General features: G+C 45.5%; 1 protein-coding gene across 1 annotated transcript in view; it reads right to left on the reverse strand.

Moving 5' to 3' along the window:
- The window catches only part of lepr (leptin receptor), a 198,597-nt gene that overhangs the window by 17,576 nt on the left and 155,828 nt on the right, over positions 1–25,193 (reverse strand). The window contains exon 16 of the mRNA XM_070888241.1: positions 1,009–1,110. Coding sequence (XP_070744342.1) covers positions 1,009–1,110 — 102 coding nt within the window. The remainder of the gene's footprint in view (positions 1–1,008; positions 1,111–25,193) is intronic.

The following is a 25,193-nucleotide window of genomic DNA, read 5'->3' on the forward strand; positions in this document are numbered from 1 at the left end:
GGGACAGGGGGATTGAAACACTCTTTCCATAACCTGCTCTATCTTGCCCATTTATTCTCCCGAGGAAAAATTCTGGAAAATTTTCCAAACAATCATGGTCAAATAAAAGGTCTCCCAGCCACCAGCCTTATTGAATCCTGGAAATGTTACGTACAGGTTGCAATTGCCTATATAAGACCTGCACTGCAAGCACTGGTCTCACATTGTGCCGAAGTAGCTCAGGTGCATTCTGAAACTGTATCCCAAAGTGAATGAGGTAACTGGTACACTCATAATAAATGGTCAGACTAAGTACTGTGTGTATTGAGCAAGTGTGAACTTAGCTCCTTTATTAAGATTCCAGAGTACAGGTACCTCATCGGTGGCCTGCTTATATACTGTGCTCCCAAGGGATGCTGGGATCCCTTGGGACTCCAACAGGTAGGCCCTCTGCTGGACAGGTGTGATGCAGGTTACAAGGGGTTAAAGACATAACAGTAACAAAAGAAGCAGCTGAGAGGCTGATATGCCAAAACATCATGTCAACAGAGAATTAATCTGGAATAAGAGCATCCAAAGCAGTGCATATCTCCCTCAGGATGTAATTTGTGATACTGGATATCACAAGTGCTGTAATTGAAATTAAGGTTAAGTTTTGTGGTTTAACAGTTATGTTTCTATGGCAGCATAGGCTGAATGAAGATTGTGAAGGTAAAAGTGATGGAAGAGAGTGATGGGAAATGGGAGGGGAAATTAAGGTCAGGCCCTCCTGGGTTTATATTGTGATTGTCCTACCAACAGTAGTATTAGCCAAGACATGAGGATATGACCCTTACCTGCCCTATTGACTTCTGTTTTGACACTTGACTGACATCAAAGAAATCACAGGTGTAAATTCCTATCCAATCTTTCTGTACCACAATGTATTTGAGTATTCATATGTTACGCCATCATCTTCACCTCCCCTGCAAGTATCTGTTATCAATTAAATGTTCTGCATTAGAAAGCAGGAGTCTTTTTAAATATTACCTCGATTGTTAATCTTCATACACAAGCTGCTTGGCTGTCCTTCCCCTTCAGAGAAAATTGGATACACTGTCAGTTGGTACTGAATAGATGGAGAAAAATGGTCTGTAAGAAGAAAAAGAGAGCAATGTTAAATTTGAAGCAGTATTGTTTCAGTGAAATATAAGTATCACAACATTTAATTTGTATGACATATATACAATAAATATTTCTTCCTAATGTGGTACCCTTGATTAAAAAAAAGCTACAAATTTTTCTGTTGCAAAAGATTACAAAATGTTTAAGTGTTTGTTAGGCTTGAGTGGAACATAAATGCCAGCATGAATTGGTTGGGCTGAATGGCCTGTTTCCGCGCTGTATATTCTATATAATGTCATCTCTGAGGTTATACAGAACTATTCTTTTTGCTCTGGTCATGGAAACCTTCACGTTGTTCAAGAGCCATCTATACAAAATAGTAACAAGAAAGAAGGAGAAGCCTCCCAGCTAACAATGGATAGAGGGACATGCAAAGGTTCCTAATTGTGTCTGGCACCAATGAATCATGAGAAAAAAAGAAGTGGTTCCTTGAAACTATCCTCCCACAATTCTGAAATCTCCCATTCTACCACCAAAAACACATTGATGCACTGGAGCTTTTAGTGAACAGTGACAGTGTTGATTCTGTGAGAAAAAGATTGCTACATCATTAAAAGATAACCTCAGAATAAAACCTTTTCATTCAAGAAAGAAAATTGAGAGATGTGACCAGTTTCTAAAATGCTGACAGCGAAAGTACATAACTTAAACTGCAATCATAGAACGAAAGGATGCAACGTAACAGTTACAACTCAAGTGCAAATTGAATTTGAAGAATTTTCTTCCCTCAGAGTTATGGACACATGAAATAGACACCCAGATAAAGTAGTTAGGAATAAATAGCTGAAAAATACAGGTTGAACCTCCCTTATTCAGAACTCCCTTATCCAGAACTAATACTCATCGAGAACCATTCCCGGCCATCGGGTGGCGCATGCACAGAACTCCGACATGAAAAAATTGAAGTCCTTCCTCGCTGTCGACTGCCATATTCGCTGGCTTGACCCCGCGATCCACCGCGCACCACCACCGCACCCCCACCATGATCTCCCTGCCGCACTCCCAGTCCCAAGCCAGCCAGCCCTGATATTCCCTTGCTTCGTACCTGTACCATCCAATTTAATGCAACCACCCCTCACCCTGAAAAATTCCTTATCCAGAACAGGCCAATTTCCAGAGGTTCAACCTGTATTTGGTTGGGAATGGGATTAAGGGTTAGACAGAAAGGAACAGATAAAGATGATAGGATGTTGTATAGAATATGTTAGGACAATAGATTGTCATCCAAAAGAGCACAACCAATCAAGAATTGATATCAAAAGAAAGAATCACTAATATTTATATAGTGCCTTTCACATCCTCAGAATGTCCTTAAGCTCCACAGCCGATGAATTACTTTTCTTTTACATGTAATAACAATGGCAAATATGGCAGCCAAATTTCATACAACAAACTCCTACAAACATCAAATGGATAAATAACCAATTAATTTATTTCAGTTGTGTTGGTTATGGGGTCATCAATCATAGGCAGTCCCTTGAAATCGTGGAGGACTTGCTTCCATTCTAAAAGTGAGTTCTCAGGTGACTGAGAATTGTGGGAATTACAGTCTCTGTCACAGGTGGGGCAGACAGTGGTTGAAGGAAAGGGTGAGTGGGGAGCCTGGTTTGCCACACGCTCCTTCCGCTGTCTGTACTTGATTTCTGCATGCTCTCGGTGACCAGACTCGAGGTGCTCAGCGCCCTCCCGGATGCTCTTCCTCCACTTTGGGCGATCTTGGGCCAGGGATTCCCAGGTGCCGGGGTAAACACCAGAAGAACTCCCTACTCTTCTTTAAATAGTGCCATGGGATTTTTTGGGAGGTGAAATTGATCTTTGGTGGTGGTTTAAAACAGGCGATAATGAATCAACAGCCCAGTTTACACCCCTCCCAATTTTCTTTTCCATTGATTTCATTTTGCATCACTACCGAAGACCAATTTCACGTACAATATTGGGCCGGATTTTCAGCGTTCGGGGTTTTTCGGCGAAGACGGTAGTGATACATGAAAATTACCGTTTTCGCTGCGCTACTGTTTTTAGGCCGAACTTTCAGCCTTTGCAGTCTCGGTAAGGGAGGCGTTCCATGATTATTCGCGGTGCAAAATGGGAGTTTCGGCAGCTTTAGTCCGGGGTCGTTTGCGCTGCGAGGCCTTGGGAGCTGAAGAAAGAATTCCAAAAAATTTCCAAAAACATTTACAAAACCCTTAACTAAGTAATCGTTGCAAAAAAATTTAAAAATAAAAACTTTAACTTACTTTTTTTGAAGGTTTTCTGACTTCCGTGGAATTTTGAAGGGCCACGCATCCCATTAGGTTGGGGATGGCATCAAACAGGAAATTAGGGATGCGTGCAATAAATGTACAGTAGTTATCATGGGTAACTTTAATCTACATATACATTGGGCTAACCAAACTGGTAGCAATACGGTGGAGGAGGATTTCCTGGAGTGTATAAGGGATGGTTTTCTAGACCAATATGTCGAGGAACCAACTAGAGAGCAGGCCATCCTAGACTGAGTGTTATGTAATGAGAGAGGATTAATTAGCAATCTTGTTGTGTGAGGCCCCTTGGGGAAGAGTGACCATAATATGGTAGAATTCTTCATTAAAATGGAGAGTGACACAGTTAACTCAGAGACTAGGGTCCTGAACTTAAAAAAAGGTAACTTCGATGGTATGAGACGTGAATTGGCTAGGATAGACTGGCAAATGATACTTAAAGGGTTGATGGTGGATAGGCAATGGCAGACATTTAAAGATCATATGGATAAACTTCAACAATTGTACATCCCTGTCTGGCGTAAAAATAAAACGGGGAAGGTGGCTCAACCATGGCTAACAAGGGAAATTAGGGATAGTGTTAAAACCAAGGAAGAGGCATATAAATTGGCCAGAATAAACAGCAAACCTGAGGACTCAGAGAAATTTAGAATTCAGCAGAGGAGGACAAAGGGTTTAATTAGGAGGGAGAAAATAGAGTATGAGAGGAAGCTTGCAGGGAACATAAAAACTGACTGCAAAAGCTTCTATATATATTGTTACGTCTTGAATAAAGAATCAGACTAGATACTGCAAGCTCAAAGTTAGGTGTGACCGTCGTCCTTTATTACAGATCTCAGAGTGCCTCTCCAGCCTGTGAAGCCTCCTTATATACAGGTGGCCCCAAGGCATTGTGGGATCCCTTGGGACTCCAGGGGATAAGCCCTCTGGTGGTTAGACATGGTATTTATAGGTTTACATACATGACAGATATGTGAGGAGAAAAAGATTAGTGAAGACAAATGTAGGTCCCTTGCAGTCAGAATCAGGTGAATTTACAATGGGGAACAAAAAAATTGGCGGACCAATTGAACAAATACTTTGGTTCTGAATTCACTAAGGAAGACACAAATAACCTTCCGGAAATACTAGGGGGCCTGAAGGAGCAACTGAAGGAAATCGTTATTAGTCAAGAAATTGTGTTCGGCAAATTGATGGGATTGAAGGCCGATAAATCCCCAGGGCCTGATAGTCTGCATCCCAGAGTACTTAAGGAAGTGGCCCTAGAAATAGTGGATGCATTGGTGATCATTTTCCAACATTCTATACTCTGGATCAGTTCCTCTGGATTGGAGGGTAGCTAATGTAACCCCACTTTTTAAAAAAGGAGGGAGAGAGAAAATGGGGAATTATAGAACGGTTAGCCTGACATCGGTAGTGGGGAAAATGTTGGAATCAATTATTAAAGATGTAATAGCAGTACATTTGGAAAGCAGTGACAGGATCGGTCCAAGCCAGCATGGATTTATGAAAGGGAAATCATGCTTGACAAATCTTCTAGAATTTTTTGAGGATGTAACTAGTAGAGTGGACAAGGGAGAACCAGTGGATATGTGTATTTGGACTTTCAAAAGGCTTTTGACAAGGTCCCACACAAGAGAATAGTGTGCAAAATTAAAGCACATGGTATTGGGGGTAATGTACTGACGTGGATAGAGAACTGGTTGGCAGACAGGAAGCAAAGAGTAGGAATGAATGGGTCCTTTTCAGAATGGCAGGCAGTGACTAGTGGGGTACCGCAAGGTTCAGTGCTGGGACCCCAGCTATTTAAAATATGCATTAATGATTTGGACGAAGGAATTGAATGTAATATCCACAAGTTTGTAGATGACACTAAGCTGGGTGGCAGTGTGAGCTGTGAGGAGGATGCTAAGAGGCTGCAGGGTGACTTGGACAGGTTAGGTGAGTGGGCAAATGCATGGCAGATGCTGTATAATGTAGATAAATGTGAGGTGGCAAAACAGGAAGGCAGAATATTATCTAAATGGTGACAGATTAGGAAAAGGGGAGGTGCAACGAGACCTGGGTGTCATGGTATGTCAGTCATTGAAAGTTGGCATGCAGGTACAGCAGGCGGTGAAGAAGGCAAATGGCATGTTGGCCTCCATAGCGAGAGGATTTGGGTATAGGAGCAGGGGGGTCTTACTGCAGTTGTACAGGGCCTTTGTGAGGCCACACCTGGAATATCGTGTACAGTTTTGGTCTCCTAATCTGAGGAAGGACATTCTTGCTATTGAGGGAGTGCATTTAAGGTTTACCAGACTGATTCCTGGGATGGTAGGACTGACATATAAAGAAAGACTGGATCGACTATGCTTATATTCACTGGAATTTAGAAGAATGAGAGGAGATCTCATAGAAACATATAAAATTCTGACAGGATTGGACAGGTTAGATACAGGAAGAATGTTCCCGATGTTGGGGAAGTCCAGAACCAGGGGTGACAGTCTAAGGATAAAGGGTAAGCCATTTGGACCAAGATGAGGAGAAACTTCTTCACTCAGAGAGTTGCAAGCATGTGGAATTCTCGATCACAGAAAGTTGTTGAGGCCAGTTCGTTAGATATATTCAAAAGGGAGTTAGATGTGGCCCTTATGGCTAAAGGGATCAAGGGGTATGGGGAGAAAACAGGAATAGGGTACTGAATTTGCCTGAAAAAAATGAGAGGGAACACTGGTAGCCAGGGAGGGGGATGGAATCAGTGGCAAGGGTACAGAATTTGTGGTGAAGGTTTAAGATGATGGCTTGAGTCTTCCCAATGTTTTACTGCAGGAAATTGCACCTCATTGCAGGAAAGGACGGTTGGAGATGAGGCAGTAGTTTGCAAGGACAAAGGTGTTTTTCTCTGATGAGGGCGGTGATGATGGTTGTTTAGAAAGTAAGGGGGACAATAGCTGAGGAGAGCAAACCATTTATAATGTCAGCTGGCCAGGAATGGAAGTTGTGTATGGAAGTTGGGTGGTCAGCCTGCTAATGGGTCAAGAGAGAAGCAGGTAGGTCTCATTGACAAGGTAAGCTTGGAGATGGCATCACGAGAGGTAGAGGAGAAACTAGTGGGCTCAGGGCCAAGGGGAACCTTGGGGTAAGTTTGGCTTTGGTTGTCAAGGGAAAGGGTGGAAAGCAGCAGAGGCCGCTGAACGGATGGTCTCAATTTTAGTGGGTTTAGATGATAAGAAAACATAGACTAGGAACATGCCAAATATGACAGTGAGTTACTCTATTCACCCTTTCTTCTTGGCTCTCTCTCCCCTTTTCTTTCATCTGTCATTCTAATCTCCCCTGTCTCTTCCTCTTTTCTCCTTGTTTGTTGCTTTACTTTAAACACAATGATAGCGCCAAGACTGAGGCTTTGCATTCAAACCTGAGGTGTATTGCCAAGAAATGCATAGCTTTTTTAACAAAGAAGCTACTGTGCAACTGCGTTGGTTTTAAATTGTTTTGGTTCCTATGACAAATGCACCTGACTCATGGTAGGAATGAAAGTGAAGCACATAATAGAAGTCGATCTACAAAGAAAAAATCCCCTGTTATCACAGCCTAGGATCCTCAGCCATTCCAAACACCAATCTGTAGCCTGCAGCATGGAAGATTTCTTGCGTATGACAGCTCTAAATCTGTTTGTACTGCTTTTTTGTGATTAAGATGAATCCCTGCATTCTATAATATAAAATCCCCCTGAGCACAGGATTATCATCTTCTGCCTCTTGTTCATAAATGGTTGCTCTTTAGCTGCCTAATTTGCAAGGTTCCGTGTCGGCCAAGGTAATGTACACACTCACTGGGAAGTTGCATACACTTACACTTACATTAGCATTTTCAATTCACTTCTAATGTGATGAAGGTTAATCTTCAGTGTCAAACAAGGAAAATAAATTACCTGACACCCACCTTACTGTTGTTTGAGGTGGAACAATATCACTAGGTAGATTATTCCTGCAGTGATTTTTATGTAAACATTAAGAGGGTGAAATTCAGTATCAACCCGTTTGGGGGCAGTAACAGTTGGGAGGTGCGAGACTTAGCACCAGGCGCTGAAGTCTCGCCCCTTTTCAAAAATTCGAGTTAGCACCCCCGGAAGGAAATGAGGCGCTAAATCAAGCACTCCACTTCCTTCCTGGGGCACTAACATGGTGGACGCCTGAGCAGTGCTGCCCACTGAGCCATGGAGCGCTGCCGCATCCGGGGGGCCCTTCCCTCCCTAAGAAGCACTGCCAACTCTGCAAATGAAAAAGGGACCTACCTGGACCACCATGGAGTGGGGGTGCCATGCGACCTGCTCGACTGTCGGGCTGAGAGATCATGGCCAGGATCCCACGAAGAAACCAGATCAGCAGCAGGAAAACCAAGCTAAGTATTTTTCCTAATTTCCATCGGCCACCACGCCTTTAATTTTCGCCCCGGTAGCGGCTGGCTACCCGATCCACGCTTCCCGCAGCTGTTGGTGCTTTTGCTCGGCACTGCCACAGGGGACGAAAGTGAATTTCGGGGCTGGAGCGCTAACGAGCGATGCGTGCGGCAATGACGTCACGATCTCCAGGCACAGGAGATCGGGGCGCAAAGCTGTACCGTCGCCGCTAAACCCCTGCCCAATATGGTGAGAGTCGTTGCCAGCACCGCGCCCGGGCAGTAAGGCATTTGTGCCCTGTTATTTCCCCCGGCGCAAATGCACCGAAATTCTAGCCCTTACAGTCTTAGTATGCATTATCCCTACTCCGATTTATCCTTCATATTCTTACTATATGCTGGTCTGGACTCCAGGGGCTAAAAATTGGATTACGTAGCACCCATTGTTTGGGTGCCACAGGTGCCATGCCATCCGAGCTGCGCATGCGCAATTCTGGTGCGGGTTGCGCTGGAAGACATCTTTGTGAGGGCGTTAGCATCGGCACTAGAAGCATGTGCCAGATGTAGAGCTGGGAGATCGTGACATCAACCAGCATGCAATGCTGATTTGACGTCAATGTTGCCATATTTGTCCTCAATGCTGGAAGTAACACCCTGTGTTAACCTCGCACATGCGTTCAGAGCTGCAAGGACCCCTACTAGCGATATTTAAAGGGATCATCAACTACTCTCGGGTCAGTTGCCGATTTATTTCTACTGGCTCTGTGTAAGTTTGTGGAAGTGTTTGCAGCTTTTTAGAGTGGTTTAAAGTTGCTGAGGTGACAGAGAGTGATGCTGCAAGTGGAAAAGGCCTTGATGCTGACTGCAAGGGTTTTGGCCAAAGCACTTGCTCCCAGTCATGGATGCTCTAGTTTTCATTCCCCTTGGCCTGCAGCCTGAGAGGGAGATGAAGCAGAGGCAGTGAAGAAAAGGACAAGCTGCTCGCAGAGGGAGGAGGAGGAGGGGACAAGGGATCTCAGCAGGAATCCTTAGCCACCTAGAGTCTTCAGAGAACAATTCTCTTACCTCAGCCTGAGCCAGAAACAGTGTGTGAAACATCTGCACTTTATGAAGGAGATGCTCACAGAACTCTGCCAACTCTTGCAACTCGACCTGCCAGAGACAGTGAAGGTGACCATGACCCTGAATTTCTTCATGTTGGGTCCTTCCATGCCACATCTGTAATATCTCCCAGTTCGCTGTTCACTGCTGCATAAGAGAGGTAACAGACACTCTTTGTGCCAGGAGAGGGGACTTCATTGGCCAATAGTTTGCGGCCCCTACGGGCGCGTGCGAGGTTAAGTACCCACCCGTAAGGGCAGCGCAAGTTCCAGGTTTTCCCATGCGAAGCCCATGCACAAAAACCCAGATCTTGTGATCTGTCAAGAATTTTCTTGACAGATGCAAAGCAGCCCGCGGAAAGGGCATCCACAGGCGACGAGCTGGGCTATTTGCCCAACTTCTACCCAGCGAATGCCCATGAAATTCTTATGCCTGGTAAAAGTAGACGAAAGGCCTGCTTTTACCAGCGTAAAAGTTTTAAAAAATATTTAAAAATAAAATTTCAAATCATTTATACATTATAAAACCTGTGCAATAAGGCAAGATTATTTTTAGGCCCTTAAAACATTATAATATATTTTTGTTTTAAATATTTAAATGGCATTTTAATTAATTTTAAATATTTAATGCTTTTTTAAAAATTTATTTGATGTGTAGATATATTTTTAGGGGTAGTCCCATTCATGCTTAGGGGGATTCCGTACAGAATCCCCATTGGCATGAATGGAGATCTCCTTCTTTCATTCGTTGGGCCAGCCCACGTGATCCCAAGGGCATTTGCGAACGGTGTGCGCCCCTGAGATACGTGGGACTCTACCCACAGGTACCCAAAAAGGCTCAAGGACTGTGAATCTCTGCACCTCCTGGACCACCAGGTAAGCGGGCATTTTATGAAAGCAAATGATGTTAAGAAAGCAAATGGCATGTTGGCCTTCATAGCGAGGGGATTTGAGTACAGGGGCAGGGAGGTGTTGCTACAGTTGTACAGGGCCTTGGTGAGGCCACACCTGGAGTATTGTGTACAGTTTTGGTCTCCTAACTTGAGGAAGGACATTCTTGCTATTGAGGGAGTGCAGCGAAGGTTCACCAGACTGATTCCCGGGATGGCGGGACTGACATATCAAGAAAGACTGGATCAACTGGGCTTGCATTCACTGGAGTTCAGAAGAATGAGAGGGGATCTCATAGAAACGTTTAAAATTCTGACGGGTTTAAGACAGGTTAGATGCAGGAAGAATGTTCCCAATGTTGGGGAAGTCCAGAACCAGGGGTCACAGTCTAAGGATAAGGGGTAAGCCATTTAGGACTGAGATGAGGAGAAACTTCTTCACCCAGAGTGTGGTGAACCTGTGTAATTCTCTACCACAGAAAGTTGTTGAGGCCAATTCACTAAATATATTCAAAAAGGAGTTAGATGAAGTCCTTACTACTAGGGGGATCAAGGGGTATGGCGAGAAAGCAGGAATAGGGTACTGAGGTTACATGTTCAGCCATGAACTCATTGAATGGTGGTGCAGGCTCGAAGGGCCGAATGGCCTATTCCTGCACCTATTTTCTATGTTTCTATGTTTCTATTTGCGGATCAGAGACATTTCCCCGTGGGAAGCCACCGACCGCAAATTCATGGCCAATGTCTTCTCTCTGACCAGAGAGAAGCAGGCAGAGCATGCATGTGGCTTTGCGAAGATATCGGGCTACTCCATGTTGCAGGATGCCATCGACTGCACGCACATGGCTTTGCGGGCACCGCATCTAAATGCTGAGCTGTATCGCACCGCAAATGTCATCACTCGCTGAATGTGCAGTTGGTGTGCGACCATGATCAGCACATCATGATGGTGAATGTCCGGTATCCTGACAGCAGTCATGATGCTTTCATTCTGTACCAGTCTGCTGTTCCCTCAGTCTTTGAGCCACCAAGACAATCCAGTGGGTAACTACTAGACAACATGGGCTATCTACTAACCACCTGGCTCATAACTCCACACGGGACTCTAGCGACAGCTTTTCCAGTGGCTGATATCAGGGAGATTCCCCTGTAGTTGCCGCAATTGGATGCCCCCTTTTTTAAATATGGTCACGATCACTGCATCTCAGATCTCCGGGCATGCTCTTCTCCCTCCAGATGAGACAGATGAGTTCATGTATCCGCGCCAATAGCGCCTCGCTGCCATACTTTAGCACCTCAGCAGGGATTCCATCCGCTCCCGTAGCCTTGTTGTTCTTGAGCTGTTTTATGGCTTTTCCTACCTCGTGCAAAGTTGGTGTTTCGCTGAAGTGGTGGCGGGTCGCATGCTGCGGGATGGAGTCGAGAACACTCGAGTTAAAGGCAGAGTCTCGATTGAGGAGATCTTCGAAGTGCTCCTTCCAGCAGGCCGTGACTGCCTCGGTGTCCTTGATGAGTGTTTCCCCGTTCGTGGCCAGCAGTGGGGTGTTGCCACGATGCCTTGTATTTGTCCCTCTGGCGGAACAAGGTGTTGGTGATGAGAAGTTCATGTTCTAGACATTTTGTCAGGAGTAGGGTACCGCTGGAGTTGGCTTTCCCTACCCCCTCTCTGCTAATCACGTCTCCCCAGAGGGCTGTCTTTCCCGACCCTGGCGTTGAAGTCACCGAGGAGGATCAGTTTGTCGCCCATGGGGACGCGGGACAGGGATGTTTCGAGGTTGGAATAAAAACCCTTTTTGGTCTCATCTGTTGCATCGAGTGTTGGGGCGTATGCACTGATGACTGTGGTGCATTGGTTCCGGGATCGGGTGAGTCGAAGAGTCATGAAGCGTTCGTTAACCCCGCAGGTGGAGTCTTTGATGGCGAAGCCGACTCCGTGAAGACAGCATTCTTCCTCTGGTTTCTCTTTCCAGAAAAAAGTGTAACCTCCACTTTGTTCCTTGAGCTGGCCTTCCCCTGCCCGCCGGGTCTTGCTTAGGGCAGCGATGTCGATGTCAAAGTGTTCCCGGGCAACTATGGCAGTGCGACGTTCCGGCCTGTTGCTGTTGGAGTTGTCCATGAAGGTCCTGACGTTCCAGGTCCTGAACTTCATGTTAGCGGAGTGGAAGATGCCTGTGCGTGAATTATTTTAATGTGGGGTGGCCTTTGCACACCGGCCACCACACGGGCTTAGCTGAGCAAGATCTTGGTCCAGTGGCAAGGGAGTCCAAGATGACTGGAGACCAGGCACTGCTGTATGAGCCTAATTGCCTACGGCAAGATGTTGGCCACAAGCTCGGCGCCGAGTAGCGCCCTTGATGGTAGGTGGCCCAAGGCTTGGTTGGGGCTGGGCATTATGAAGATCAGTTGTCCGCTGGAGTTCCGACTGGGAGGTCAGCAAGGAGTGGGAGGGTGGAAGAGTCATAACCGTGATGTTCACCAGTAGAAGAGGCCAGGTCACCAGTAGGGAAGGAGGTCCAGCAATCGACGAGGAGAGGGATGTAGGCCTGCCGCTGGAGGGATGAGAGCCCACCGCTGGAGGGATGTAGGCCCACCACAGGAGGGGGGGGGTGATGTCCCGGTCGCCTGGTCGGAGGCACATCTGCTTGCCGGGCGTCGTCCTGAGTAACCCGGTTTCAAATGACTGAAAATGATACTAATAAAACACACCAAACTATTTTCTAGTTAGATTGGGGTACAGTATTCAATTCCTTAATAAAACATTTTTAAAGAAAATAATTCTTGAACGTTCCTCCACGTTGTTTAAAAGTTTCTTCAGAAGTTTTAAAAGTTTCTCCAGAAGTTTTAAAAGTTTCTCTCGAAGTTTAAAAAAAGTTTTCCAAGCTATTTAAAAGTTTCTCCAGAGGTTTTAATAGTTTCTCCAAGTTGTTTAAAAGTATCTCCCGAAGTTTTAAAAGTTCAGGCCTCTCCAGAGGCGACCAGGCGTTCGGACCCCCGGTAGCGTACAGGTGTTTGGGCCCCCGGCGACGTCCAGACCTCTCCCCAGCGGCGTCCAGGCTTCTACTTCCCCGCAGTGCTCCAGGTATGGTCTAGCCAGGGCTTTGTGCAGCTGCAGAGGGCTGGCAGCACCCATGGAACAGTACCAAGGGAGGTAGCTTACTACTGACTTTCATTTTAAACTTTTAATCAACTTGGGAAACTTTTAAACAACTTGGGAGTGTGCTTAATAATGCTTCCGCAGCCTGGACCGCTTTGGAAGAGCCCTGTAGTGCTCAGCAGAACGCGTCTCAATATTCGTCGCGGTCTGCTGCATGCTCCGCAACCTAGCCATCATGAGGGCGACCAACTGAGGAGGAGCAGGTGGAGGAACAGGAGGTGGAGGAAGAGGAGGAGGAGGAGGAGGAAGCGGAGGAGGAACCTGAAGAGGAGGAAGTGGAAGAGAAAAGGAGAAGGCAATCCAGACAGCCCCTTTCTGCCTAGAACACACCAATTCCCCATTGAACAATAATCCTACACCTTTCCTTCCCTGTTACTGACCATCACAGCATCCTCTAAGGCACAATGCTAAAATAAAAGCTGCCACAAAAGAAACATTCCAATCCATCCAATATAACCTAACAAAGTCAACTAATCACCCTTGTGCATTGTCTTAGTGCCTGTCTTCAGAAACCTTTTTTTAAAATTTAAATTTGACCGCAGTGAGGAGAGACACAGTCTTCAGTGTGCCTTTACCTGTCCTAGTGCTCCTACAAAGTGCTACCCCAGTGGCTGCAGCATGGCTGGTAGAAGGCTGACCATCGGGGGAGACTATAGATGGCCTTGCAGGATGACCTCAAGCAGCTCTGGGCCTCGAAGGCCCGGCTGCAGACTTCACCGTCTCGGCATGGGCAGCAACAGTCTGGACTGGCTGGCTGACAGGCAACAGCAAGGGCACTGGCGGAGTGGCAGTGGTGGGAGGACGAATGCTGTCATTGCATGGGAGGACAGCAGGTTATTGCTCCAGGGAGCCATTGCCACTCCCCCGGGGCAGCACCTCAGCAATCCTAGCCATCTGTTGGAGGACAGATTGCTGGAATGCTGTGAAACCTTGCATGCCTCTTTCCACACTGGTAAACCCAGCCATGATGGCAGAAGTCTGAGTGTTTTTCTTAAAAATGTGCTAACTCCGGCAATGACTTTACAGATCACTTTTTTTTCGTGCGAAATGCAGCTGAAGTGCAAGGACAGGACACATCCAAAGTGGAGAAGACAGATGAACAATAAAAACTGACTTATCAAACAAAAAAAGTTAAGAAAATCTGAAATAAATAGAAAACACTTGTGTGGCAGCATGCTGAGCCTGCATGAGAGCAGTCTGAGCTTCCAGTGCAGCACTCAGATGCAGGGTGACTTGTGCTTGTGCTGTAATGAAAGCTGAGACATCAAGCATCAGACACTGCATGATGGTTGGGTCCACAAATGCGCTAATGGGTCTGCCCACCCATTCCATGCTGAAAAGGGCGGGCTCCAAGCTCTGCGCAAAGCCCTGTGCAAGGTTGGTGCCGGACTCCTGCATGCTCCTTGGCATTGTACTTAGGCTTTCTTACAGGCCTGACAATGCACCAAGTATTTTCTTCTACATACCTGTAATGCATTTGCTCCATGGGTTCTTTGCTTAAGAATTCATAGCAACACATTGCTATTAAGAACGAGTTGGTTTATTAGCAAAGGTTTAACAATCACACTACACATGACCAAATGCCTCCACATCCACCAGACTCACAACCACATGCCTCATTGTGGATCATATAAACCCAACTGACTGGGGTTTTATTGAGTCTTGTGAACATCACGTGACTGGCTGAGCCACTCAGAACTCAACAGCTCTACAACTCTTTTTGGTTGTAAACAAATTAAACAATGAATTCAAGTGCCCCCTGATTAAAGGTGGGGACACACCTAACATTTTCAAACAAATGCCTTTTTTTTTAGGGCACTAAAAAATACTAATTTTACAAGTGCCCCCTGGCTAAAAGGAGGGGGGGGCACTAAAACCCGGCAATACAACAAATTAAACTTTAAAACATATAAAATCAAATTAAAATTTGGTTGCTGGGGATGATGATGAACTCCAGTCCCTCCGGTGCCCACCTCTCGCGGAAGGCCGCAAGCGTACCGGTGGACACCGCGTGCTCCATCTCCTGGAACACCCTGGCTCACATGTAACGGCGGAAGAGAGGCAGGCAGTCAGGCTGAACGACCCCCCCAATCGCCCGCTGCCTGGACCGGCTGATGGTCCCCTTGGCCGTGCCCAGGAGCAGTCCCACGAGGAGGCCCTCGGACCTACCCGCTCCCCTCCGCACAGGGTGCCCAAAAATCAGGAGTGTGGGACTGAAGTGCAACCAGAATTTGAGGAGCAAACCCTTCAAATAATGGAATAGGGGCTGCAACCTTACATATTCAATAAAAACATGGAACGAGAAAGCAGGAATGGGGTACTGAAGTTGCATGTTCAGCCATGAACTCATTGAATGGCGGTGCAGGCTCGAAGGGCCGAATGGCCTACTCCTGCACTCCTGCACCTATTTTTTATGTTTCTATGTTTCTATGGAACACGGACACCTCCAGACCGCAGAAATTGCAGGCGGTCTGGGAGCCCAGGAACCGGCTTAAAAATTTATTGCACGGGATTGCTCCGTGCACCACCCTCCAGGTCAAGTCCCCAATAAATAGGGGGAGGACTCCCGCGTAGAGTGCACTCCATTGGGGACCCCCGCCTCCTCCGGATGGTAGGCTGGTGCGCCATGGCATGTCCGGACGGCAGACGAGGATGACAACGTGGAGAGTGTGAAGGAGCAGCCCATACAAGAATCCCCTCTGCGCAGAACTGAAAGGCATGGAGGGAATTTCCCCGAGGAGGCTCAAGTTGTGAGGTGCCGGCTCCTGAGGGAGGTTTCGGGGCTTGGCGCCGATGAGGAATTCCATCTCAACAGCTCTACAACTCTTTTGAGAGAGAACAATAAATAACAAATAAATCAAGTGCCCCCTGATTAAAGGGGAGGACACTCCAAACATTTTTCAAGTGCCCCTTTTTTGGTTTTTTGGGGGGTTTATTGTGGGGGTTTTCGTGGGTTTTTTTGGCACTAAAACCACAAATTATACAAGTGCCCCCTATAAAAGAGGAGAGGGACATTAAAACCCGGCAAGAAAACAAATGAAACTTTAAAACATATAAAATCAAATTAAAATTTGGCTGCCGAGGGTGATGATGCACTCCAGTCCCTCTGGCACCCACCTCTCGCGGAAGGCCGCGAGCGTACCGGTGGACACCGCGTGCTCCATCTCCAGGGACACCCTGGCACAGATTTACGCACGGAAGAGAGGCAGGCAGTCAGGCTGAACGACCCTCTCGACCGCCCGCTGCCTGGACCGGCTGATGGCACCCTTGGCCGTGCCCAAGAGCAGTCCTACGGGGAGGCCCTCGGACCTACCCGCTCCACTCCACAAAGGATGCCCAAAGATCAGGAGTGTGGGACTGAAGTGCAGCCAGAATTTGAGGAGCAGCCCCTTAAATTGTGGAATAGGGGCTGCACCCTCGCACATTCTGTAAAAACATGGAACACGGACTCCTCCAGACCGCAGAAATTACAGGCGGTCTGGGAGCCCATGAACCGGCTTAAAAATTCATTGCACGGGACTTCTCCATGCACCACCCTCCAGGCCAAGTCCCCAATAAATAGTGGGAGGACTCCTGTGTAGAGTGCACTCCATCGGGGACCCCCGCCTCCTCCGGACGGCAAGATGGTACGTCATGGCGTGAACGGACGTCAGACGAAGATGGCAAGGTGGAGAGTGTGCAGGAGCAGCCCGTACAGGAAACCCCTCCGTGCAGAACTGAAAGGCACGGAGGGGATTTCCCCGAGGCGGCTCAAATTGTGAGGTGCCGGCTCCTGAAGGAGGTTTCGGGGCTTGGCGCCGATGAGGAATTCCGTCTCAACAGCTCTACAACTCTTTTTTGAGACAAAAGGAAACATTAAATCAAGTGCCTCCCGATCTGAGGGACACTCCAAACATTTTTCAAGGCCCTTTTTTGTTTTTTTTTTGTAATTTTTTTGTTTTTTGGGGGGGGTTTTTTGGGCACTAAAACCATAATTTACAAGTGCCCTCTATAAAAGGGGAGGGGGACACTAAAAATCCGGCAATTAAAACAAATTAAACTTTAAAACATATAAAATCAAATTAAAATTTGGTTGCCGGGGTAACGATGCACTCCAGTCCCTCCGGCGCCCACCTCTCGCGGAAGGCCGCGAGCGTATCGGTGGACACCGCGTGCTCCATCTCTAAGGACACCCTGGCTCGGATGTACGCACGGAAGAGAGGCAGGCAGTCAGGCTGAACGACCTCCTCGACCGCCCTGGACCGGCTGATGGCACCCTTGGCCGTGCCCAGGAGCAGTCCTACGAGGAGGCCCTCGGACCTACCCGCACCCCTCCGCACAGGGTGCCCAAAGATCAGGAGTGTGGGACTGAAGTGCAACCAGAAATTGAGGAGCAGCCCCTTTAAATAATGAAACAGGGACTGCAACCTCGCACACTCCATAAAAACGTGGAACACGGACTCTTCCAGACCGCAGAAATTGCAGGCGGCCTGGGAGCCTGTGAACCGGCTTAAAAAATTGTTGCACGGGACTGCTCCGTGCACCACCCTCCAGGCCAAGTCCCTGATAAACATTGGGAGGACTCCCGCGTAGAGTGCACTCCATCGGGGACCCCCGCCTCCTCCGGACAGCAAGATGTTGCACCATGGCGTGTTCGGACGGCAGACGAGGATGGCAAGGTGGAGAGTGTGCAGGAGCAGCCCGTACAGGAAACCCATCCGCGCAGAACTGAAAGGCACGGAGGGGATTTCCCCGAGGCGGCTCAAGTTGTGAGGCACCGGCTCCTGAGGGAGGAATTCCGTCTCAACAGCTCTACAAACCTATGCGCATACTCACACTGCTTTCCCTTTATTTTTAGAAGCAAGGTATTTATACAATATTTCAAAAGATTATTTACCATGATTACGATTTTACAAATTTGACTGCTGAGTCTGAGTATCTTGTTGTAAGCTTTTAGCTTCCTCCTGCTCCGACCTCCGTTTTTTTGCAGTTGGTTGGCTATGCCCATTTTCTATATTCTTATTAGACTCCGGAGATCAGCTTGGGGAATTTCTGTTTTCAGGGTCTGTAGCCCAGAATTCCTGACCTCTATCTTCTTGTGTCCTCTTGAGTTTCCCTGGAACCATTACATCAATCTTAATGTTAGCTTTCTTCCTAAGATCTTGATATTCCCAGTTATCAATATCCTGTCTAGTTGGTTTGCAATTCCTCGTTGATCTTCTCAACTGAACCCCAACTCCTCCCTCCACCCTCAGAAGATACAGAGTCTCTGCGAGATTGTTCCATACCCGTAGAGCTGTCTTCAGTCGGCTGCATCTGAGTTAGTGGCTATATGGATGTTGTGACTGTTGTGTCCATTGAAGTATTTGGATCTGCCAACTCACAGATCATCGTCCAAGTCAGGCTCATAACCATTTACTCATGGTACCGAAGGTGCATCACTCGCTGGAAACATTTGATCCACACGATTCATCAATTTTGACCAAGTTCTGCTTGGTACCACATACCCGAATAATTGTACCAATGTCCCATTTGCGTGGACTTGCCCTTTCCGACGGACTGAGAACTCTGACCTGATCACCCTTCTAAAAGCACCGCTCTTTAGTACAGGAATGATAATGACATTTCTGCACTGATTATGCCTTCTCGGCCTTATCAGACAAGTTCGGTTGCAATAAACTGAGACATGTCCTCAGCCTATGCTTCATTGATAATTCAGCAGGTGTGTACCCTGTTGTAGAATGTATTTGAAAAGAAAATTCGCTAACCTATGCTTCATGTTCACCGGTGATCCAATCTGTAGAACTTGTTTCCACAAAGCCTCCTTGATAAACCTGACCGACCTTTCAGCTGCACCATTCGAAGCAGGGTGATATGGTGCTACCAACGTGTGTTTGATACCATTGTGTCTGGAAAAATTCTCAAGTTGCGTGGATTGAAATTGTGGCCCATTATCTGACACCATTTCTTCGGGCAGGCCATGGCATGCAAAAATATCCCAGAATTCATCCAATGTACACTCTCGTCGTAGATGACCCCATATGACGTACCTTGAGCTATTTCAAATGGCTGGCGATTAGAAGCAGAAAATTATCACTACCCCTCTCTCAAAAATCAATATATATTCTTTGGAATGGTGTCATTGGCCAAGTCCATGTTTGCAGCAGCATTTTAGCTGGAATGGTCCTGCAGTCTTGACAGATAATGCACTTACTTACTAATACTTCTTAGTCTTTATCCAATGCAGGCCAATAAATAAAACTTCGGGCCCTCGCTTTCATGCCTACGATGCCAGTATGCTCACTGTGAAGTTCTGTAAAGACTTTGGCCTGTAGTGCACTGGAAATGACTACTCTCAGGCCCCATTTTAGACATTGCTGCTCACATGATAAATCGTGCCAACGATGATAAAACGGCTTTATCCCCTCATCTAAATGCATCTGATCTTCAGACCACCCTCGCACGGTGTGCTCATAGGCCCGCCGTAACATGGCATCTTTCTGTGTGTGCTTTGCAATAACAGTGGCGGTGACCAAAAAGTCCTCATCAATGACATCTAGAGTGAAGATTGACTGTTCATGGCCAATTTCAGAATCTTCATGAGGCAACCTTGAAAGGGCATCTGCCACTGCATTCTGCTTCGACGTGCGATACTCAATTTTGTAATCGTACTGAGACAATAAAATAGCCCATCTATGCATCCTGAAAGCTGCCATGGATGGAATTGCCACTTTTGGGCTCAGGATAGCTAGTAACGGTTTGTGATCGGTTACTAGCATGAATTGGCATCCCAAAAGAAACTGTTGAAACTTTTAAATACCAAATATAATTGCCAAAGCCTCTTTCTCAATCTGGGCATAATTTTGCTCGCTTTTGTTGAGTGTACATGATGCAAAGGCAACCGTTTTTTCCTGCCCATCATTCATAACATGGCTGATCACTGCTCCCACACCATACCCAGAGGCAGCACATGCTAGTCTTAGTTCACAAGTCAGATTATAATAGACGAGAAAAGCACTGCTACTCAAGCATCGCTTGCATGTGTCGTATGCATTCTGTTGCTCTTTGTTCCATATCCAACGCACCTCTTTCTTTAATAAATAATGGAGTGGTGTGAGCAACGTTGCTAGTCCAGGAAAAAAACAAGCATAATATTGGACCATGCCTGAAAAGGATCGTAATTCAGTAACAATTTTCGGTTCCGGAGACATCATAATGGCTTGCTCTTTCTCCTTAACTGGTTGGAGACCATTTTCATCAACCCGCAACCCTAGATAAACCACCTCACACTGTACGAATGCACATTTACTCCTCTTCAACTTCAGATTATGGTCATTGAACCGTCTGAATACGTCTTCAAAGATTTCCAGGTTTTCCCTCACTGTGCCGGTAGCTATCAACACATTATCTTGATTGCACAAACAGTGATTCATTCCCTGTAAGATCTGATCCATGGTAGCCTGAAATATCTTTGGTGAGGACTTGATACCATAGGGCAACTTAGTGTATGAATATAAACCTTTGTGTATGTTGACTGTCAGATACTGCTGACTGTCCTTATCAGCATTGAGTTGAGCATAGGTATGGGAGAGATCCAGTTCTATGAAGACTCTGGCTTCCGCCAGTTCTGCATACAGGTCTTGTGATGTCAGTAAAGGGTACTGTTCATCATCAACTGCTTGATTCAGGGTAATTTTATAATCCCCACAGAGCCGTACCGTTTTGTCTGTCTTCAGAACTACAACTAACGGGGTGGCCTAGTCATTCCTATCAGTCTTCACTAAAACTCAGTTTTTCTCCAACTTATCAAGTTTTCGCTCCACCTGTGATTTTAATGCATATGGTACCAGCCTTGGTCTACAAATAATAAGTTTGACATCCGATCTAATCCAAATATGTGCATTGTATCCCTTGATGCCCTCGTATGAGTCCTCAAACATGTTAGAATACTTCTCCAGCAGAGTATTTAGCCGAGACTTAAGCATTTCTGTACTACAGATGCTGTACCAATCCAAACGAAGCACTCTTAGCCAATCTTTCTCCATAAGTGTCAGCCAATTGATGTATTTCACTATAATAATAGGTAATCTTGCTTGTTGCCCCTGGTATTGTACTATACACTCCATTTGTCCAAGTGTCTGCAGTTTTTCCCCTGAATATGTTTTCAGCTCTGCTGAGCTCACCTTTAGTGGTATGCCCCTGAAATTCTTGTAATACACATTCTGACTCATTATTGAGCAATCAGCTACTGTATCTATTGTCATATTGATCCATCGATTATTAATCAGTACGAACATTCTGAAATCCTGACATAAGGAATGTACTGCCTGTCCCTTCACTACATATACACCAAAACCTACACTGCTCTGATCGGTTTCCACCCAGTGAAGTCTTTGATTATCTTTGGGCCTATCCTTGGATTTATATGTGGCTGCAATGTGTCCCCTTACTTGGCTCTGGTAGCAGCTTGCCCACGAACCAACACTGCTATGCGGTATGGTTGCCATTACACCTATTCTTCTTGGTTTCATAACTCACCCTCTTCTGCGTTTCTACAACCCGTGACTGTGAACTGCTACTACTGCTGGTAATGCGTGAAATTCCTTAATATTTTTCTCTGCCATCTCCATGGAGGTGGCTATCTTGCAAGCTTTCTCAAAAGACAGGTCATCCATACCTAACAATTTTGATTGGATGCGTTCATCCGTTAGTCCATGTACAAAATTATCTTGAAGAGCCCTATCTAGGAATCTTCTAAAATTGCAGTGTAGAGATTATTTTCTTAAGGCAACAATGGATTCCCTGATGGTTTCATCAGGTCTTGGTTTCTCATTGCAAAATTAGAGCTCTCCGCTATATCTACAAGCTGTGGGTCAAAATGATTCTCCAATATCTGTAGTATGTCTGAGAATGAAGCATCCTTAATCTCTCTCGGGTTAACAAATTCACTAAGATACTATAATTATCTGCACCAATCATGACTGACAGAATAGCTTTCATCTTCTCGTGCACTGCTTGATTCCTTATTTGTGAATTTGCCACACTTGCTGCGACTTCATTGACATCATTAGCTCTAAAAGAAACATTTGCAATCTTTCACTGTATGATCTAAATGATTCCTTATTCTTGTCAAAGGCTCCCAAATTACTAATATAACTCGTTGTCACATCCATCTTGCCTGCTTAGCTTAATAGCCATTAATCACTCTCAATAATCTTGAATTGCTGTTCAATGACTAAAAATGGCTTTCCACAAGCTCTTTTTGTCAGTTCAACACTGTTCAGTACTCACGATACAAAAGAATGATATTACCAGACTCTCATTCTGGAATCACGCTGTCGGTGTATCTTCTTGCTGTGATCTACTTTCATTTGCCTTCTCATAAAAGGAAATTCTAGCAACATTTTCTTCATGAAGAAAATCCCATCCTCGTCACCATTTTGTAATGTATTTGTTTCTTGGGTTCTTTGCTTATGAATTCATAGCAACACATTGCTATGAAGAACTAATTGGTTTATTAACAAAGGTTTAACAATCACACTACACATTACCAGTTCATCCACCAGGCTCACAACTGTAATATCTTCTTACGACATCACTAAAGCACAAGATGGCTTCAGTTTGGAACTTGCTTTTATTGTATAAACGTCAGTGGTTGCATTACCACAGTAGTCCACTAGGTGAAGCTGTAGTCCACTAGGTGGAGCTACATATTACACTTCTCCCTCCTTAATGAAGCAGTAATTATAACAAAATAATCATCATACTGACTTGCATGGTTATACATAACAAAAGTTATGGACTTATTTTGCCATATTTACAAATCAAACTTAACCACTGGTTTTCTGTTTCAAAGAGGATACCTTCGCTGTTGAACAGAACTTTCCAAACATGGTGTCGAACTTAGTCTCATTCTAGGCTGAGCCCGAGGATAATTTTTCTCCAAGGCCAACCCTTGATCGACATTTGGACTCTTTACAACTTTAGACTATTTGTCTACCTGACTGGGACTCAGACTTAAATTCTGACTTTCTCTTGGACTTGTTTCTAGTACATCAGATGTAGGATGTTCTACTGGTACTCTACTTGTAACAAGATAATCTGACTCATCAGAAATAATCGAATCATTCTAACTTTCAACTCCTTCCACATCTGTAGGTAAAAATTGATCAATGTGAACAAACCTAACCTTTCCATGATCAAACATCTTGACCAAATATGTGCGAGGATCACATATCTTCACTGCTCTTCCTGGTAACCATTTATGGTGATGGTTCTTCACTTTAACCTTTTGATTCAATTTCACACTTCTGTCTCTTACTCTACCTCTATCACGATTCGCTTCCTGTCTTAATTGTTTCTCTTCTAATGACTGTGCCAAGTTTGGCTTTAACAACGAGAATCTGGTTCATGGCTGTCATTTGAGAAACAACTCTGCTGGTAGTTGTATGAGGAGTATTACGATAAATAATTAGATAATTTGCCAATTTGTGGTCCAACGACAACTGCCATTTCTTTGGATTTGGATCCAACATTTGTTTGATGAGGGCACGTTTTACGAGTTGTACAATGTGCTCTGCTGCACCATTTGAAGCAGGGTTGTACAGTGCAACCTTGGTATGTTTTACACCATTTCTGCTTGTAACTGTGCAAATTCTTCTGAACAAAATTGCGGCCCATTATCAGACACAATTTCTTCTGGGAGGCTATATGAAGAAAACAATCGTCGCAAATTGTCTAGTTTTTTTACTTGTTGTTATTTTCCACATCGGAAACACCTCTACCCACTTTGAATGGCTATGAACAATTGTTGTCCTTCTTGCTCAAAAAAATCTACATGTAGAAACATAGAAACATAGAAAATAGGTGAGGGAGTAGGCCATTCGGCCCTTCTAGCCTGCACCGCCATTCAATGAGTTCATGGCTGAACATGCAACTTCAGTACCCCATTCCTGCTTTCTCACCATACCCCTTGATTCCCCTAGTAGTAAGGACTTCATCTAACTCCTTTTTGAATATATTTAGTGAATTGGCCTCAACAACTTTCTGTGGTAGAGAATTCCACAGGTTCACCACTCTCTGGTGAAGAAATTCCTTCTCATCTCAGTCCTAAATGGCTTCCCCCTTATCCTTAGACTGTGACCCCTGGTTCTGGACTTCCCCAACATTGGGAACATTCTTCCTGCATCTAACCTGTCTAACCCCGTCAGAATTTTAAACGTTTCTATGAGGTCCCCTCTCATTCTTCTGAACTCCAGTGAATACAAGCCCAGTTGATCCAGTCTTTCTTGATAGGTCAGTCCCGCCATCCCGGAAATCAGTCTGGTGAACCTTCGCTGCACTCCCTCAATAGCAAGAATGTCCTTCCTCAGGTTAGGAGACCAAAACTGTACACAATACTCCAGGTGTGGCCTCACCAAGGCCCTGTACAATTGTAGCAACACCTCCCTGCCCCTGTACTCAAATCCCCTCGCTATGAAGGCCAACATGCCATTTGCTTTCTTAACCTCCTGCTGTACCTGCATGCCAACCTTCAATGACTGATGTACCATGACACCCAGGTCTCTTTGCACCTCCCCTTTTCCTAATCTGTCACCATTCAGATAATAGTCTGTCTCTCTGTTTTTACCACCAAAGTGGATAACCTCACATTTATCCACATTATAATTCATCTGCCATGCATTTGTCCACTCACCTAACCTATCCAAGTCGCTCTGCAGCCTCATAGCATCCTCCTCGCAGCTCACACTGCCACCCAACTTAGTGTCATCCGCAAATTTGGAGATACTACATTTAATCCCCTCGTCTAAATCATTAATGTACAGTGTAAACAGCTGGGGCCCCAGCACAGAACCTTGCTGTACCCCACTAGTCACTGCCTGCCATTCTGAAAAGTCCCCATTTACTCCTACTCTTTGCTTCCTGTCTGACAACCAGTTCTCAATCCATGTCAGCACACTACCCCCAATCCCATGTGCTTTAACTTTGCACATTAATCTCTTGTGTGGGACCTTGTCGAAAGCCTTCTGAAAGTCCAAATATACCACATCAACTGGTTCTTCCTTGTCCACTCTACTGGAAACATCCTCAAAAAATTTGTCAAGCATGATTTCCCTTTCACAAATCCATGCTGACTTGGACCTATCATATTACCTCTTTCCAAATGCACTGCGATGACATCCTTAATAATTGATTCCATCATTTTACCCACTACCGATGTCAGGCTGACCGGTCTATAATTCCCTGTTTTCTCTCTCCCTCCTTTTTTAAAAAGTGGGGTTAC

This window comes from Pristiophorus japonicus, chromosome 8, assembly GCF_044704955.1.
Source record: "Pristiophorus japonicus isolate sPriJap1 chromosome 8, sPriJap1.hap1, whole genome shotgun sequence".
Lineage (NCBI taxonomy): Eukaryota > Metazoa > Chordata > Chondrichthyes > Pristiophoridae > Pristiophorus > Pristiophorus japonicus.